This window comes from Lampetra fluviatilis, chromosome 39 (genome assembly GCF_964198595.1).
Source record: "Lampetra fluviatilis chromosome 39, kcLamFluv1.1, whole genome shotgun sequence".
Lineage (NCBI taxonomy): Eukaryota > Metazoa > Chordata > Hyperoartia > Petromyzontiformes > Petromyzontidae > Lampetra > Lampetra fluviatilis.
In genome coordinates, this window is record NC_136313.1 from 6,659,802 (window position 1) to 6,674,735 (window position 14,934).

The window sequence follows — 14,934 nt, forward strand, 5'->3', positions numbered from 1 at the left end:
TGCAAAAAATTAGGACAACTGCCGGCTGGTGCCGAACAAGCAGCAGAAGAACTCGGACGAGGACGTGTACGGGGACGCCTGCGACAACTGCATGACGTTGGCCAACAACGACCAGAGGGACACGGACAGCGACGGGGAGGGCGACTTCTGCGACAACGACATGGACGGAGACGGTGATGGCCTCGCTTGACGCGCCGTCGCGCTCGCGCAGACATACGGAGGGAGCTCCGGCTCCCATCGTGCGCCGAACGATTATTCGATCCTGCAAGATCTGACACCGTGTCCGTCCGGTGCTCGCCGAGCTGCCATTGGCTTCCGGTTGCCGAGCGAATACGTTATAAGGGCGCACTCATTACGCACAAAGTGCTTGCTACAAATGAACCACAATACCTTGCTGATCTCGTCAAGCAGCATAAACTATCATCACGCGAACTTCGGTCATCCTCGCGGCAGTGACTTGTGGCTTACCATGGAGCAAAGACGGCCACCGCATTGGCACGTTCTGTTTACGTGACAACCCTTACTAGTTGGCTGTGTCGGGTGATGGTGGGTTTTAACGACACATTTATATATTTTCGCGATCTAACCCAAAAAACTTCTATTATGGACGGAGATTATTTACGTACCGCCCTCTCCTGGCAAGCAAGGGTGTTGCACACAAAAGTAATGAAAGCAACAAATGAGAGATCGGTAAAAACCATAACGGTCGCAAAAGACAATTTTGGCAATTGATTATGGCTGCAAGAGGAGAGGAGCGGATGGGTGGGTGGTGGGAGCAGGTGGGGACATTTACCGTGGACCTAACATCCAGCGGGGGGGGGCTCATAAAAGGCCGAGAGGGCCTCAAAAGAGGGCCTCACCTGCCATTTTGGCCCAGGCCTCCTAAAAAAAGTTTCGGTGGCCGTGCAATCTATAGAGTCGCTGGAGGGGGGGGTGGGGGGGGGGCGACTCATTACGCGTGCGCTCTAGGACCGAGCCGCCCCCCGGCCACCCCAGAGGAAGTCTGCTGTTCCTCCAGCGGCATGAGCGTTGGGCCCCTCAGAGCGGCGTTTGACGATGGGTGTCTCATGCAGGGATCGCCAACATCCTGGACAACTGCCCGCGGGTGCCGAACCCGAGGCAGGCGGACAGAGACTCGGACGGCGTGGGCGACGCGTGCGACAGCTGCCCCGAGATCAGCAACCCCTCCCAGGTGCGAGCCTCCGGATGCCCGAGTGAGCGAGTCTTCTTTCTTCCTCTCGTGTGGCTGGTGTAGCAGATGCAGAGCGACGGCTACAATTTGACATCCAGGTTGGTCAAGCGCAGATAACCGCATCGGGAGCAGTGGAGCGCATCGCTCTAACGTCTGTGCAGCGAGTGGCGGGTGGCCTAACTGTAGCGGTGAGCGGTGGTGGACCAACTACGTGTGCACGTTGGACTTCATACTCTTTGTTTTTTTCGGTAAAGTCACGTAGGTAAAAAATGTATGAAATAAATGAAAACAACTAAATCATTAATTTCATTTATTTTTTACCTACGTGACTTTACCGAAAAAACCAAAGAGTATGAATCCTTGCAGTCACGAAAACTTCTAATCTAGATTTACGTTGGACTTCTTTCGCACCGTACGTAGCCAACCGTGCTCACTGGAGGTGCGGAGGAAGGACAACAAACTAGACACAAACTACGGGGCTGAGTTCATGGGGGTGGACTGACTACAGAGAGGAGTGAGCGATGGACTAAATGAGCGAGTGAGTCGCGGACTAACTGAACGTGTGGCGGTGGAAAAAGTACCGGGACGAGCCGTGGTGGGCTGAGCGAATGAGTGCTGGACTGAATATGTGCGAGGCGGACTGCCCGAGTGAGTGGTGTCGTGGAGGTGGACGCACGTTGGGAACGACTCAGTGGTGATGGACTAACTGCAGGTCAACTGTGCACAGTCCAACAAGCCACAGCGACTGAGAAGCCCATAGGGAGGCGCTAGCAAGCATGGTAAATGATTACCGTTACGCAATCACGCGGTGTCTGGTTGTTGTAGTCTAACATTGTTGTGTTGACTCTTTTTGTTTCAGTCTGACATTGACAACGATCTGGTCGGTGACACATGTGACACCAACGTGGACAGGTAAAGATTTGTCTGAATTGTTCATTGTTAACCCTCTCCCGTTCCGAAACGTCTGAAAATTGCAGGGTGAGCGACCCGTTCATCGGTGATTCTCGGCTCAGCGTTAACTTTATTTAGAGAGGTGTAGCGCCATTGTTTTTAAAGACATTGCACTCACCGCAGATAATTGTAGAGAACCGACCGCACTTTGCAATAGCTGGTGGAAAACTGTGCCACAGGCCCACCCGTATGCCCTTGTGGGAGCCTCAGTACCGATAAAGTTATTTTATTTATTTTTCCAGTTCCATTTCTATGACGTACACGTACGTCATCGGAACGGGAAGAGGTTAACGTTTTTACGTGAACCACTCTACCGTCAAATCCCTTTTTTCCCCGACGAGGAAAGAGGAGGCAATGGAGACAACGACTTTGAGTTGTGATTGACACCTCGGGCAGGATGCAAAAAATCCAACGCTCCACAAGGAGTAAAGTACAAAAGTGCACAGTACCAGAACACTCTAATCTCACGTGAATATATAAAATTCAAGCTGGTACAGAAAAAAACTGAATACACTTCAACCGTTTAAAATAATTAAAACAAAATAGTAACAACGGATTGAAATAATTTTCACTATGATTGTCTGGCACTGAGATGGAGTGATGTAAATTTTTGAGGAAATCATCTCGTGTGCAGCAGGTGCCATGTGGGATTGTAAGGTAACATGTTGAGGGTTTTGGAAGGCTTTATTCCAGCAGTGGATAGATCATGGCTGCTGATGATTATAGCTGATTCTGTGGCTGCTGCTGATGATAATATTGATGGCTGACAACGCCGTGATTAGAGTCCTCGACTCACAATAAGAAAGTTACAATTTCACAATCCCAGTCGAGGGTCGAACCAGCTCATCATCGTTCAATCAGGGTCGATACAATCAATACCACAATGTGAGAAGTCGAGCACGGTCACCCCTTGGTTCAGGGCTGCCATTTGAGCAGGGAGACGATTTGGCTGAAGCTTTAATCTGGTGTCTCGATGAGACTTTCTCTTGGCACGGGGTGTGAGAGCGGCATTTAATCATCACATCAGTTAGGTCTCCCGTGTGTTATCCAGTTGAACCGCTACAACTGGGAAAAAAAGAAATACATCATAGAGCTAATTATTTGCATGACGTCTGACGTTTCGCTCCACGTTGCTGGGAGCTTCTTCAGGATTTGTTGTTTTGTTGCACAAAGCTCCCAGCCCGCTGAGCGAAACGTCGGACGTCGTGCCAAACCGACACGTAGCGGCGCGACCCGAAATCACACCGGGGAGCCACGCACGGCGGCACAACCGCGAAAACCTACGCAATAGTAATTGCCATCAGTTATTACCGCCCCTTAAACGCAACCAACGCTTATGGATCAATAAGAAATAAATTATACTATTGTAAAAAAAAACAAGATGTTTTATGACGACACCCCCTATTTTGTTAAACGCATTCATTTATAAATCTTGAAACTGCAGACGTTAAATTGTTTTTTTATTGTTATCTACCAGCAGGTGACGTTAGCTGTCCATCTTTACCAATAAAATGCACTTCAAGCCCGGGTTGCTACCTCTCCTGAGTTTGGTCTGGACAACCCAGGAATTGACATCTGTCTTCGGGGGGGCAGGGATTGATTTGTACCGAACTCTGGTGGCGGCAATGTGTTGGAACGTTATTGCAGCACACTGAACGGCATTGATCGTCCTTAGGCTAACTTTGCTGACCCCTTGCACCAGGCTGGGCAGCATCACGTTGCGGTAGCTGTGCTGATATTTCAAACTATGGTGATCACGGGGGCTAAGTGATCCGTAGGTAACAAAAAAGTGTAAAGTGCGCAAAGAAACGTTGAGAAGCTCAAGCTCGGAATCGCATCGTGAGACAGAAAGAGGAACACGCGGATTCAATAGCCTACACAACCTAAAACGCCATAACTCAAACTATTAATAAAAGTAGAAGGGATATCACGGCTGATGGAGTCACAAATAGTGGCAGCTGAGGAATGGAATGCAGATGAGAGCGCGTCCACCAGGGAGATGGAACGATTAAAGCAACTCGTTTGCAGGTGCTAGGCGGATTGCTTTGAGAGATGGCGGCGACTTGGGAAGGCCTTTGTCCAGCAGTGGATAGATCATCGCTGGCGATGATGTGGTGCCAATAAAAAAAATATCATTAAAATGCACACACATACACTCACTTGCACTCTTGGCTTCTTGCAAGCTCGTAAAAATTCCTGGGAGACTTTACACAATACCGTTTTGGGCTGGAAACATTTCAATATGTGTCCCAGGGGGCCAAGTGGAAAAACACATACATTTGTTTTTCTTACACCAGCGGGGAGAACATCACGAGGTTAATGAGGTTAAAACAATAATTGGCTACATCCTGACAAAATGGCAATGAATGAGAGGGAACCATTTGCCACATCCGAGGGGTGAAATCCAGGACCAGGAGTTTTCAAAACTCGATCACCCCCCATGAAGAAGTGGCACATTCCATTCCTAATTACTAACATGCGCGCGCTGTCATAGTGTATTGCTGCAGGGCATGCGAGTGTGGGCAGGGATTGTGGAATGCTTCGGTTTACAAAGGGGGTCTTCTTCACTCTCCTCTGCTTACTACACCACTGCTGGATAAGGGCCTTCCTGTACCGTTCGGATCATGTTTTTTTACCATACTTTGCCACGCTGGTTTGGTGAAGACATGCGGCATAGATGCAGGAGCGTAGAAGAACAGCACAGCAATTATTTTTTCCCGCGCTTTCTACCATGTCGTACCCGCTGTGCATGTTGGTCACCCATCCAATCACTATCCAGGCTTAACCTTGCTTAGCTTCCGAGATCTGATAAGATTTCATCGATCAATTGCCATCCCTTTATAGAATTGAAAATGTTTTATTTCACACTGGTTCAGATGTCTTGAGAGGACCCACACTTTGCCCCACTACACGTGACCTGTCGATCGACTAACCGTGGTGTTCCCACTTATACTCGCTTGTACCGCTGGGTGGACAGAGACGGGGAGGTTTTCTGGATCTTGCCCCATGGTTTCCACGGACGTGCAGCTAAGAAAAAAGCAGCTTTGCAAGTCCAACGTGTTTGTACGTTGAACTTCTTTCGCACCGTACGTAGCCAACCGTGCTAATTGGCGTTGTCGGGGGGGAGGGGGTGGGAAGGATAACAAACTAAACATAAAAAATCAGTTCTGAAGAAATGAGTTTTCAATCTAAATTTGAAAGTGCATCGGAAGAGTGTTCCAGATGGCCGCAGGTGCGCATTTGAAAGTGCCACGCGATGCAGCAACCGCCTTCGTTCGACAGCGAGCCAAACGCCGCTGCTGCGGGGATGACCGGAGTTCACGTGATGATGGTTTATTCTCCTTGATGACTTTGCTCCTCGATCATTAAATGATGGTAGCGTCCCTCGGGACTGACGTTCTACCGCGATTGGACCATACAGAAAAGCCACAGAGAAGCCACAATGCCATTATGAAAGCGTACCCATTTATGACCGTTTGGGTTCGTAAAAGTTGTTTTTAATATTTGGAAAAACATTTAATTTTTTTAGTTCCCCCAATGCATTGCATAAAAATTGTGCTTTGGCCGTCACGTCACGTGATCATTAATCCATGAGGAAATTCTCACGGAGCGGTCGTAACCCCCACGCGTCCGAACGAACGACTTTGTCACGGCACTTTCTCCGGCAAAAACATGTTTTCAAGTGTCGTTTTCGTCGTTGGCACGCTAGGGGCCGCACGTTCCCACGTTGCTCTCTCCGCTGCGAGTTTGTCGCGTAACAGAAGAGACCTTTACCGCATTTGTAATTCTCAAGAGCTGGATTTTAGCCAAATTAAATGCAGAACCGAATTGTGGTGAGCAGGCTGAGACCGTCAACCCACTACACGTGAGAACAGGCGGCCAGGTGGCTCAGTGACAGCGAGCGGTTCACGAATCGGAAGGTTGCGAGTTCAAATACTGGTTGGAAGTTGACTGCCAGACTCAGTAAAATAGGTACCAATTTGTGGGTAAGCCAACAGTAGTTATCATATGGATAGACTCGCCCCCCGCTATAGGCATGTGGAATTGACATCACTGGATCTGCAGGGCTGTAAACAGGCAGGACATGAGCACCAATGCCTCGGTGCTCACGTGAGCATGAAATCACGTTGACTTTGACCCTAACCATGGCCTGTAGTTGAACCACGGTTGATAGAAGTCCGGAGAGGGAGGAAAGGGGCAGCAAAGACAGACGGGGGAAGATGCTGCTTGGCACGGCTCGCGCAAACCACCCAACTCGACGTTGCCCGGGCACGGCTCGCCTCTTGACCCGAACGCGTCCGCTGGGTCGCCGTCCGCCCTGCTGAACGTGCGCGTCGCGTGTCTCTTCCCCCCCCACCAGCGACGGCGATGGAACCCAGGACACGCGGGACAACTGCCCGACGACTCCCAACAGCTCGCAGCTCGACACGGACCACGACGGCATGGGCGACGAGTGCGACGACGACGACGACAACGACGGCATCCCCGACTACCTCGCGCCCGGCCCCGACAACTGCCGCCTCGTCGCCAACCCCAAGCAGGTCGACTCGGACGGTGAGGCCGTACAGCCCGTGAAGCCAAACTGAGGATCTCTTGTTTGGTCGCACTTTACGCGATAAATCATTTGAGGGTGGCCACGCCTGACATCGGCACTCCGCGCAGCCCGGTTCTCGCGTGCCGGCCGACTCTCGAGATTGCAGCACGTTGCCTCGCCGCTGAGACGGGAGACAAAGGCGATGTTTGTGTTTGATGGTTTCCTTCGCTCGCAGAATGCGGTCGGCGTCACTGCGCTCGGTGGAAGTGGCAAAAATCGGATTCCTGCAGGCAGCCCCAGGCTCGTGGCATTTAGCGCGTTGCCAACCGCGTTGCCAATAAACCGCAGCCAATCGGACTACGGATCGGGCTACCAATTGGCTCCGGGGTTGTGTTTTTTTGTTGTTGTTTTTTTTTATCGAACTATACACTCATTCCACGCGGCGAATTGTGCCAGACACTGAACGAATCTTGCAGAATGGATCTTACATAATTTCCCCGTCGAAAAACGTTATATTATTTTGCATGCCAAAGCCTTCTTTGACTCGAAACTAGTATTACTGCTACTACTATGCAAAGAACGAACACTGTTGTCACATATTCTTTGGGTCTTTCCGTAAAGTCACGTAGATAGGTTCAAAGAAAATAACAAAAAACTATGACGTTTCGATCACAACACAAGCGATCGTTGTTATTTTTTTGTTATTTTCTTTGAACCTATCTACGTGACTTTACCGAAAGACCCAAAGAATATGAATTCCTGCAGTCACGAAAGCTTTAAGTCAACTGTTGTCACATCTGAGGGTAGAGCACCCAGTTCCTACCCCACAATTTTGATCGTGCTGTTTGTTACCGGACACATGGCTTTTCGGACTGGAGATTAGTGGCCTGTGCTCGGAGACTGTGATAAAAAAATGTATTTTTTTAAATGCTATAATTCCACAAAAGTGCCAAATCAATCTTTACGCAAGCCAGCCCCAGAGTTTTTAATATCCAGGATTGGACTGCTGCCGTTTGGCAGCGTCTCGTGTCGACCACTACAATCTGCAGTGGTGTGCAATGTCACGGACTCGCTGACCGTATGGCAGTGATTACCTTGTACAATGAACAAGCCTGAACGTGACACTTTTAGTAGTTCGGTAACAAAAAAGACTCACAATCATCAGGCAGCTGGAAAGGCTCGCTGAAGATGTTTCTCCTGTCGCTCTTAGCATATTATATTCCCTTCGTTTGGCTTTTGGTCTTGGCATTTCCACGAAATAATAAGAATTACACATTTGCCTAAAACAATTATTCCGGGTAAATAGATTTTTTTATATTCACCAATATAATTACAGGCATTTTATTTGAATCCGTGGAATAGGGATACAGAAGAATATTTCCCTTAGAAGTTTATATTACTAATCACTAGGTTTTCAGAAGTATAAGATATAATTTCACTGATATGAACCCGTGATAATGTTTCTTAAAAGATTTGCTGCAAACTAAATGCATTTATGGGAGAGAAGAAATAAGTCAGGATGAGCAAATAAAACGTTTGGTCTTGGGGGAGATATTTTTAAAGTCTTTTTATTGGTCTAATTTAATTTCTAAAGAACCTACAATTGAATATAAAACCACTGCGAAATAAACTTTTTTGAAACTTGCCCAACAATCAATGAATTTGGCATTAGCCAAACGAATGGGCCCTATCACGTGGAAACTGACTTCTCTGTGGCAGCATCACGGTCCACATTTGCCAAACTTGAAATGGTAACAACAACAAAAAATGCACTTGCAAATTGCTGAATTGGGAGACACAGAGCATCCGTGGTTTCGAATTGTGAACAACAACAAATACCTATCAGGACCCTTTAGAAAAAAAGTATTGAGACTCCTCAGTGAGGCCTTCCTGGGTGAGCATGCAGCAGAGGTCGCAACCGGGTACCCGATACCCGTACCTTACCCGATACCCGGCTACCCGTACCCGGCCGGGTACGGGTACGGGTAGCCGTTTACGACCCTGGTGCGGCCGGGTACGGGTAGGCCGTGAGTCACTGGTGAGTAGCTGTTTGTCACTCATTTCGGGTAGGGTACGGGTACGGGTAGAGAACGGCTACCCGTACCCGGCTTGGTACGGGTACGGGTACCCATTTGCGACCCTGGTGCGGCCGGGTACGGGTACGGGTAAGGAATCAAAACACGTTTGCGACCTCTGGCATACAGTAGTAATAGTGAAGACAATGTGTCTCATGTATTTGTTTTGGTGCCATTTCTTAATTTGTTTATTCATTTGTGATTTTGCTTTGTAGTAGTAGGGTTTTCATTTGATTGGTAGTGGCTGTATATGGAATTAATTGATGTATCGTAGTCCCTCGGTTAACGGTGACATCGGCTAACAGTTTTTTCGGTTAACGTTTCGCCTCCCAAAGGACCCCGTGGCCTTCGGCAAACGTTCACATTGTGACTAACGGCAACGTGATTACGTTATGCACTCAGACGCAAATTTTGGGCCGATCCGAGCGCTCGTAAGTCATGCCCTCAGCCAATCAGCGACGCCCATTTATGAGCGTTGAGACCTCGACTGCCTTTGTTGTGAATGCGTTTAACCACTAATGCCTGTATTCAATTAACAGTTATTTCGGTTAACAATAGTTTTCGTGGAACGGATTAAAAATGTTAACCGAGGGACTACTGGACAAGCGTTTTGGCATGCTATTAGCATGAATGACCCTTTATAAAATGGAAGTGTTATTATTATTATTGTTATGTGGCTTTTGGCCCTATGAAATGAAGCAGTTTGTCAGACGTGGCCCACAGGGGCAATCGGTTCACCACTCTTGGTCTCGAGATCCCTTGCGTGTACTGAAGGCTCGGCCTCGTCGTCTAGAGGGGTACTGATGGTACGGGATGGCCAACGCGTGTTGGGCCCCCCTTCCCCCTTTCCTGTGCAGGCGACGGAGTGGGCGACATATGCGAGGGCGACTTCGACAACGACCGCGTGATCGACCGCATCGACGTGTGCCCGGAGAACGCCGAGGTCACCATGACCGACTTCCGCGCCTACCAGACGGTGGTGCTCGACCCCGAGGGCGACGCGCAGATCGACCCACACTGGGTGGTGCTAAACCAGGTGGGTGACTCTCTGTTCGCGCGCGGAGCGAAAAAACGACGCTCCGGCCGCGGCCACGCGCGATTCTTCCGCTCGTGCCAGCGGTGGGCAAAACATCGATCAAGAGATTCTTGTTATTTTCGGTGGATCTCAAGATGAATCGGAACAGATAGGTTTTTTTTCTTTCTCGCGACGGCTGATGGTAAATCAGCTCGGTGGCAACTTCGCCAGCCACGACTGGATGAAGGGCTCACTGGCCATGCTTCTGTGCGGATTGGTCAAGAGGAGGCCCAGGACCGGTTCAGATATCGCACGCAGCTGAAATTAGCCATGGCTGGGAATCGAACACGGGTGGCCAAATTTGTCAAAATCAGAATATTCGTTCATACTGGAGGAATCCGATAAGCCACAAAGTTATTTTTCACAGATGTCCAGTTGTAAACATAAAAATCTCCAAAGAGTTTTTAGTACGTAAAAAAAACATAATAACTTTTACCAATAGATGACGCTCGTACTTTAGCTGTACACTATATAGGGGTAATTGTTGGTCACAGTTTTTCTGGTGGCTTGCAGAACCCGGAGAGTTCCACCAGAATGGGTCACGGTGCTCGGTGTATTGGCCATCGCCGGGTTATGCTGGCTTGGAATTATTCTTCACACGTTACCTTATGTTGGTGTCGCCGAGTAGTGGATACTTTGCACTGAAAACCCCGAGCATTATAAAAATGCCCGTGTGTGGCTCGTACGGCCGAATAAAGAGGAGGAAGTAAAAATGCACCACCTCCATCGTTACCACCACACCGAGTCTTTGCTCGCATTTAGGGGCACGGGCCCTTATTTTGGAACGTCGCCTGAAACGTTTACACTTTTTTGGATAGCGCAGCGTCACTGATGAAGGCGGTAGGTTTTTTGTTGATGTTGCATTTGCGGTTTGTACGCCACTGCCAATAATTCCCTGTGGTCGTAAACGGTCAGCAAAAAGCTGGACTTGGTGAGCACCGCCTCGTGAGCGCGCAGCTCAGAGGTCGCCCGCTCCATCTGGGTGCACACCAAAGTGCACGGGGTACGACCGCAGCTCGTCGGTCGGCAGCTCGCGTCTGGTGCAGAGTGCGGCCACTCGCACCTCTGCCAAGCCGTCCCGGTCGGCGTGGTGGGGTCGGTCAAATACGTGCTCGCGGAGGCCCTTGTGCGAGTCAGCAATTGCGGGGGGCTGCACGCAGACACGTGTTCATTATTGGCGGTGTCAGAATCGTTTGGCAACATAAACTAAAATGTTTTTATTTTATTTTACTAGGTAAAGCCCCACACAGAAGCGACCTGGCTTTAACAAGTAACAGCCCAACAACAAAGTGGCTTATCATCACTTGGAAATGTATTGCGGCCGAATACTCTTAAACGCGTGATTCTAAATGTGGAGGGGAAAACCGTAAGACCCGGAGAAAAATCCACGTGACCACGGGGAGAGAGTCACCGCAAACTCTAAACAGGCGTCAAGGTCTGGATTTCATCCATGACCTCCTGTGAGCAGGAGAGGAGTGAGTGAGTGCAGTAGCATCTTTGCCGCTGGAGGTTATCGGAGCACGTGGCAGGTTTCCACGGCATAGGGGGGGGAGGCAAGTGTCAATGTCCCACAGCTTGATGAGTCATGTGACAATGTGTCACGCAAGAGCAATGGCGAGCAGCAGCTCGCCTCGGGTTACCGCCGTGACCGTGTCGCAAGTAAAGACACGAACGCTTCCCCTCCGAACTATTTCGCCGCTCGTCGTGAGCTGGGGCTTCTGTACGTTTACCCCTGTAGGCTTTGTTGTGTAAAGGTAGAGGCGCAGCCCTGCAATTTGCTCGCTCGCGCCACTGCCGGCGGAAGGGCCTACGCTAGATGGAGCTCTCCAGAGACTCTGTTCACCCCCATGACTCGACCAGACTGGCTGCGAGCGTAAGGCCAGCGTTGGTTATACGTGAAACGACCCCACATATTCACGCGACACGTGAATACAGACCGTTCGACGTTCCCATGGCAGGGCCCAAGTGCCCTTGCTGTTTTGCTGCTGCTCTGCTCTCGTTACGTATTTGAATCCAGTGTCTCCCTTATAAGAGGATGCTCTTGTTCTCAGTTGGCCTTACATCATCATCATCAGCCGTGTTCGATCCACCTGAACAGGAATCAAGCTCCCTCAATCTATTTGCTTGACATCCTTTCGGGCGTCAATTGGCTCTTATCTGGTTGCAAAGGTTATCTGAGATGCACGCTCAAAATCACACTGAGAGACGGACGGTGAAACATATTGATCGGAGAATGTACACATATTCATTATATCGCACAGGCTGAAGGAAAGTAAGTGGGCTAGGGCATGACGGATCGCTACACGGGGCGATGGCCGATGGGTGAGACTGGTGATGGAATGGCAGCCAAAGTGGTGAACATCAGACTAAAACTAAACTCTTTTTTTATCCCACTGAGCTATACAGCTCTTTTTCCAAAGCGACCTGGTCATCACAAATGAAAGCTCATAAAAGTGGCTTATCATGTGAAAATGTATAACAGCCAAACATTCTAAACGCACGTTGATTCTAAATGTGGAGGAGAACACCGGAGGACCCGGAGAAAAATCCACATGACCACGGGGAGGGAGACACCACAAACTCCAAATAAACAGCAGGGGTCAGGCTTTAGGATCGAACCCACGACCTCCTGTATACCAGGCGAGGTAGTTAACATCTCACCACCGTGGTACCCTTAACATGCCTCTCGAGTAGGACGACCGCAGAGAGGGAGCGATGGGTATCAACTCGCCCGTGCACGCCGAATATGCATTGTGGCATCGTGGTACCATGAGGGATGGCAAGGGTTTTCATCCAGCAGTGGCTAGAACATGCCTAGCAATGATAATCGTCTGCTCACACTTGTCCTTCTGTCACCTGCGCAGGGCATGGAGATCGTGCAGACCATGAACAGCGACCCGGGTCTTGCTGTCGGTAAGTGATGCACGAGAGTCGAAGCGAGTTCCTGCGTAAAGACGGGTGGTGGAAACTTCCACATTCCTATGGCGGGAGTGAGTCTATCCATGAGGACAATCGCTTTTGACTTCCACCGGAAAGTCGTACTCATTTTATTGACCTTGAAGGGATGATGAATTAAATTATCGTGCCAACCGGGATTTGACGTACGAGGCATATCATTTTACGCTGAATGGACTGTGGTGTTGTGTAATCGTGGCAAGGAGTCGAACCCAGGTTGCTTGCGATCGTAGCGCAGTCAAAGCTAATACAAAAAAGATAAAGATCCCCCATGTAGCCTCCGTAGACTGTTGGGGCAGGTACTGCACCTACGAAGCGAACGGTACTGAGCACCAAAGCTGATTTCTAGACAGCAAAAGGTACTGTTGTGACAACCACAGCATCGGTCCTCCCATCCTGCCGTCGATGTCGTGTGCCATTACCATGGAGATAAACATCCCCCGTATAGCCTTAACGGATTGTTGGGGCAAGTATTGTTAGTGAGCACCTATGAAGGGCGTCACGGCACACGAGGGGGTGGGTGGCAGGCACCACGCATGGCCGCCTTTGTCTCCCCAGTTGCGGTGTTTACACACCTCACCGGGAATTAACTTCAGGCTGAGTTGACCTAGGGGAGGCCCAAAACCGCTTCCGATAATCTGTCGCCAGTGTTGGCGCTGAGCGGCAACCGATCTCGGGTCGCTGGGTTCACGCTAACCGCTGCGCCACCACTCCCACGAGTGCATGCATGACGCACACAAACTCAGCGGAGTGGAGACAATCGCATGGGTTCTTCACCGTTGCGCTGTGTTGCTCTCTTGACGTGTTGTCGGGTCATACCGTGGTGGTGGTCGTGGTGGTGTTTGTTGTTGTTGTTGAGCACGATATCCAGTCGAGTTCCTGAAGAAGCTCCCGGCACGTGAAGTGAAACGTCGGACATCGTGCCGAGAGACACACGGTGCAATCCGAAAACACGTTGGAGAGATTGAGCCTTCTATATTGAAAACGAATTTTCATAAATTGGAAACTTCATTTCTTTAGAATTGCTTTTTGTGTTTAGTTTTGATGTCCTTCCCCCACACCTCTGATTGGCAAGGTCGGTTATGTGCTGTGCGAAAGAAGTTCAACATCCATACGAGTCAACATTGACTCGTTGGAGTACAACAATTCGTTTAATCCTTCTGAGTTAATTTTCAGAGTTTTGCCAAGTGGTTGAGTCGAGTCTGCTTTGATAATCACAGAGGCATGGCCTGAGCAGGTGAATTCATGAATTAATGGAGAGCACCTTCCGCATGTAATTCACAAAAGTGTGCGCAACTACATTTACCAGCTGTGACCACGCTCAAAACACAATTGACACACTGGAAATTGGATCAGTGAATCCCTGCCTCTCGTCAACAGCGACATCTGTGACCACGGCGGGTGCGGCAGATCCTTGAGTAAAATATTCACGGTTGAGATAAATTGTCGCAGCTTTACAAAAACACAAAGGGGGTCCCCATTTGCCCGCTTGGTGCTTGGCGTCTTCAACTGGCGGGCGCGCAGGCCAGACGTGGCCTGCGAACACTCCTGGAGTGACCCGCCCAGAGATAATAAGGTAGTGATTGGTGAGATGAAAGAAAGAGAGAGATAAATACATAAGCGATGGAGATGAGAGAGGGAGAGAGAGCTGTGGAAAACAGATAGAGATGAGTGCAATGAAAGTGAGATTAGTGTGAGAGAGATGAAAGGGCGACCCGGGTTGATGGTGGCTCTGCACGTGGCCTGGTATCCAGCACTCTGCAGGCGAGGGTGCCATGGTGGCAGGATGTTAACTACCGCGCCTGGTATACAGGAGGTCGTGGGTTCGAGCCCGACCTTGACGCCTGTATATTTGGAGTGTGCATGTTTTTCTCACCGTGGTCGCGTTAGTTTTTCTCAGGGTCCTCCGGTTCCTCCCTCCACATTTAGATTCAACATGTGTTAGCCCAGTGGCGCTGTGGTGGCTAGTCCAGTGGTTTGTCGAGTCGTGCCCCCCCAAAACCTTCCTGGACCCGCGGATTGTCGTCAACCTCCGATTAGCACGGTTGGCTACGTACGGTGCGAAAGAAGTTCAACGTACACACACGCAACCCTCAAAACATTTTCGGAGACAACCGTACAATGGAGTACTCTGCAAGCGTTTGGCGGACAG

General features: G+C 49.6%; 1 protein-coding gene across 3 annotated transcripts in view; it reads left to right on the forward strand.

Moving 5' to 3' along the window:
* LOC144945921 (cartilage oligomeric matrix protein-like) overlaps positions 1-14,934 on the forward strand; it is a 45,273-nt gene that overhangs the window by 24,561 nt on the left and 5,778 nt on the right. For all 3 annotated transcript variants that reach the window (XM_078874563.1, XM_078874564.1, XM_078874565.1), the window contains 6 exons: positions 14-173; positions 1,074-1,192; positions 2,052-2,104; positions 6,504-6,697; positions 9,610-9,788; positions 12,692-12,740. In XM_078874563.1, coding sequence (XP_078730689.1) covers positions 14-173; positions 1,074-1,192; positions 2,052-2,104; positions 6,504-6,697; positions 9,610-9,788; positions 12,692-12,740 — 754 coding nt within the window. The remainder of the gene's footprint in view (positions 1-13; positions 174-1,073; positions 1,193-2,051; positions 2,105-6,503; positions 6,698-9,609; positions 9,789-12,691; positions 12,741-14,934) is intronic.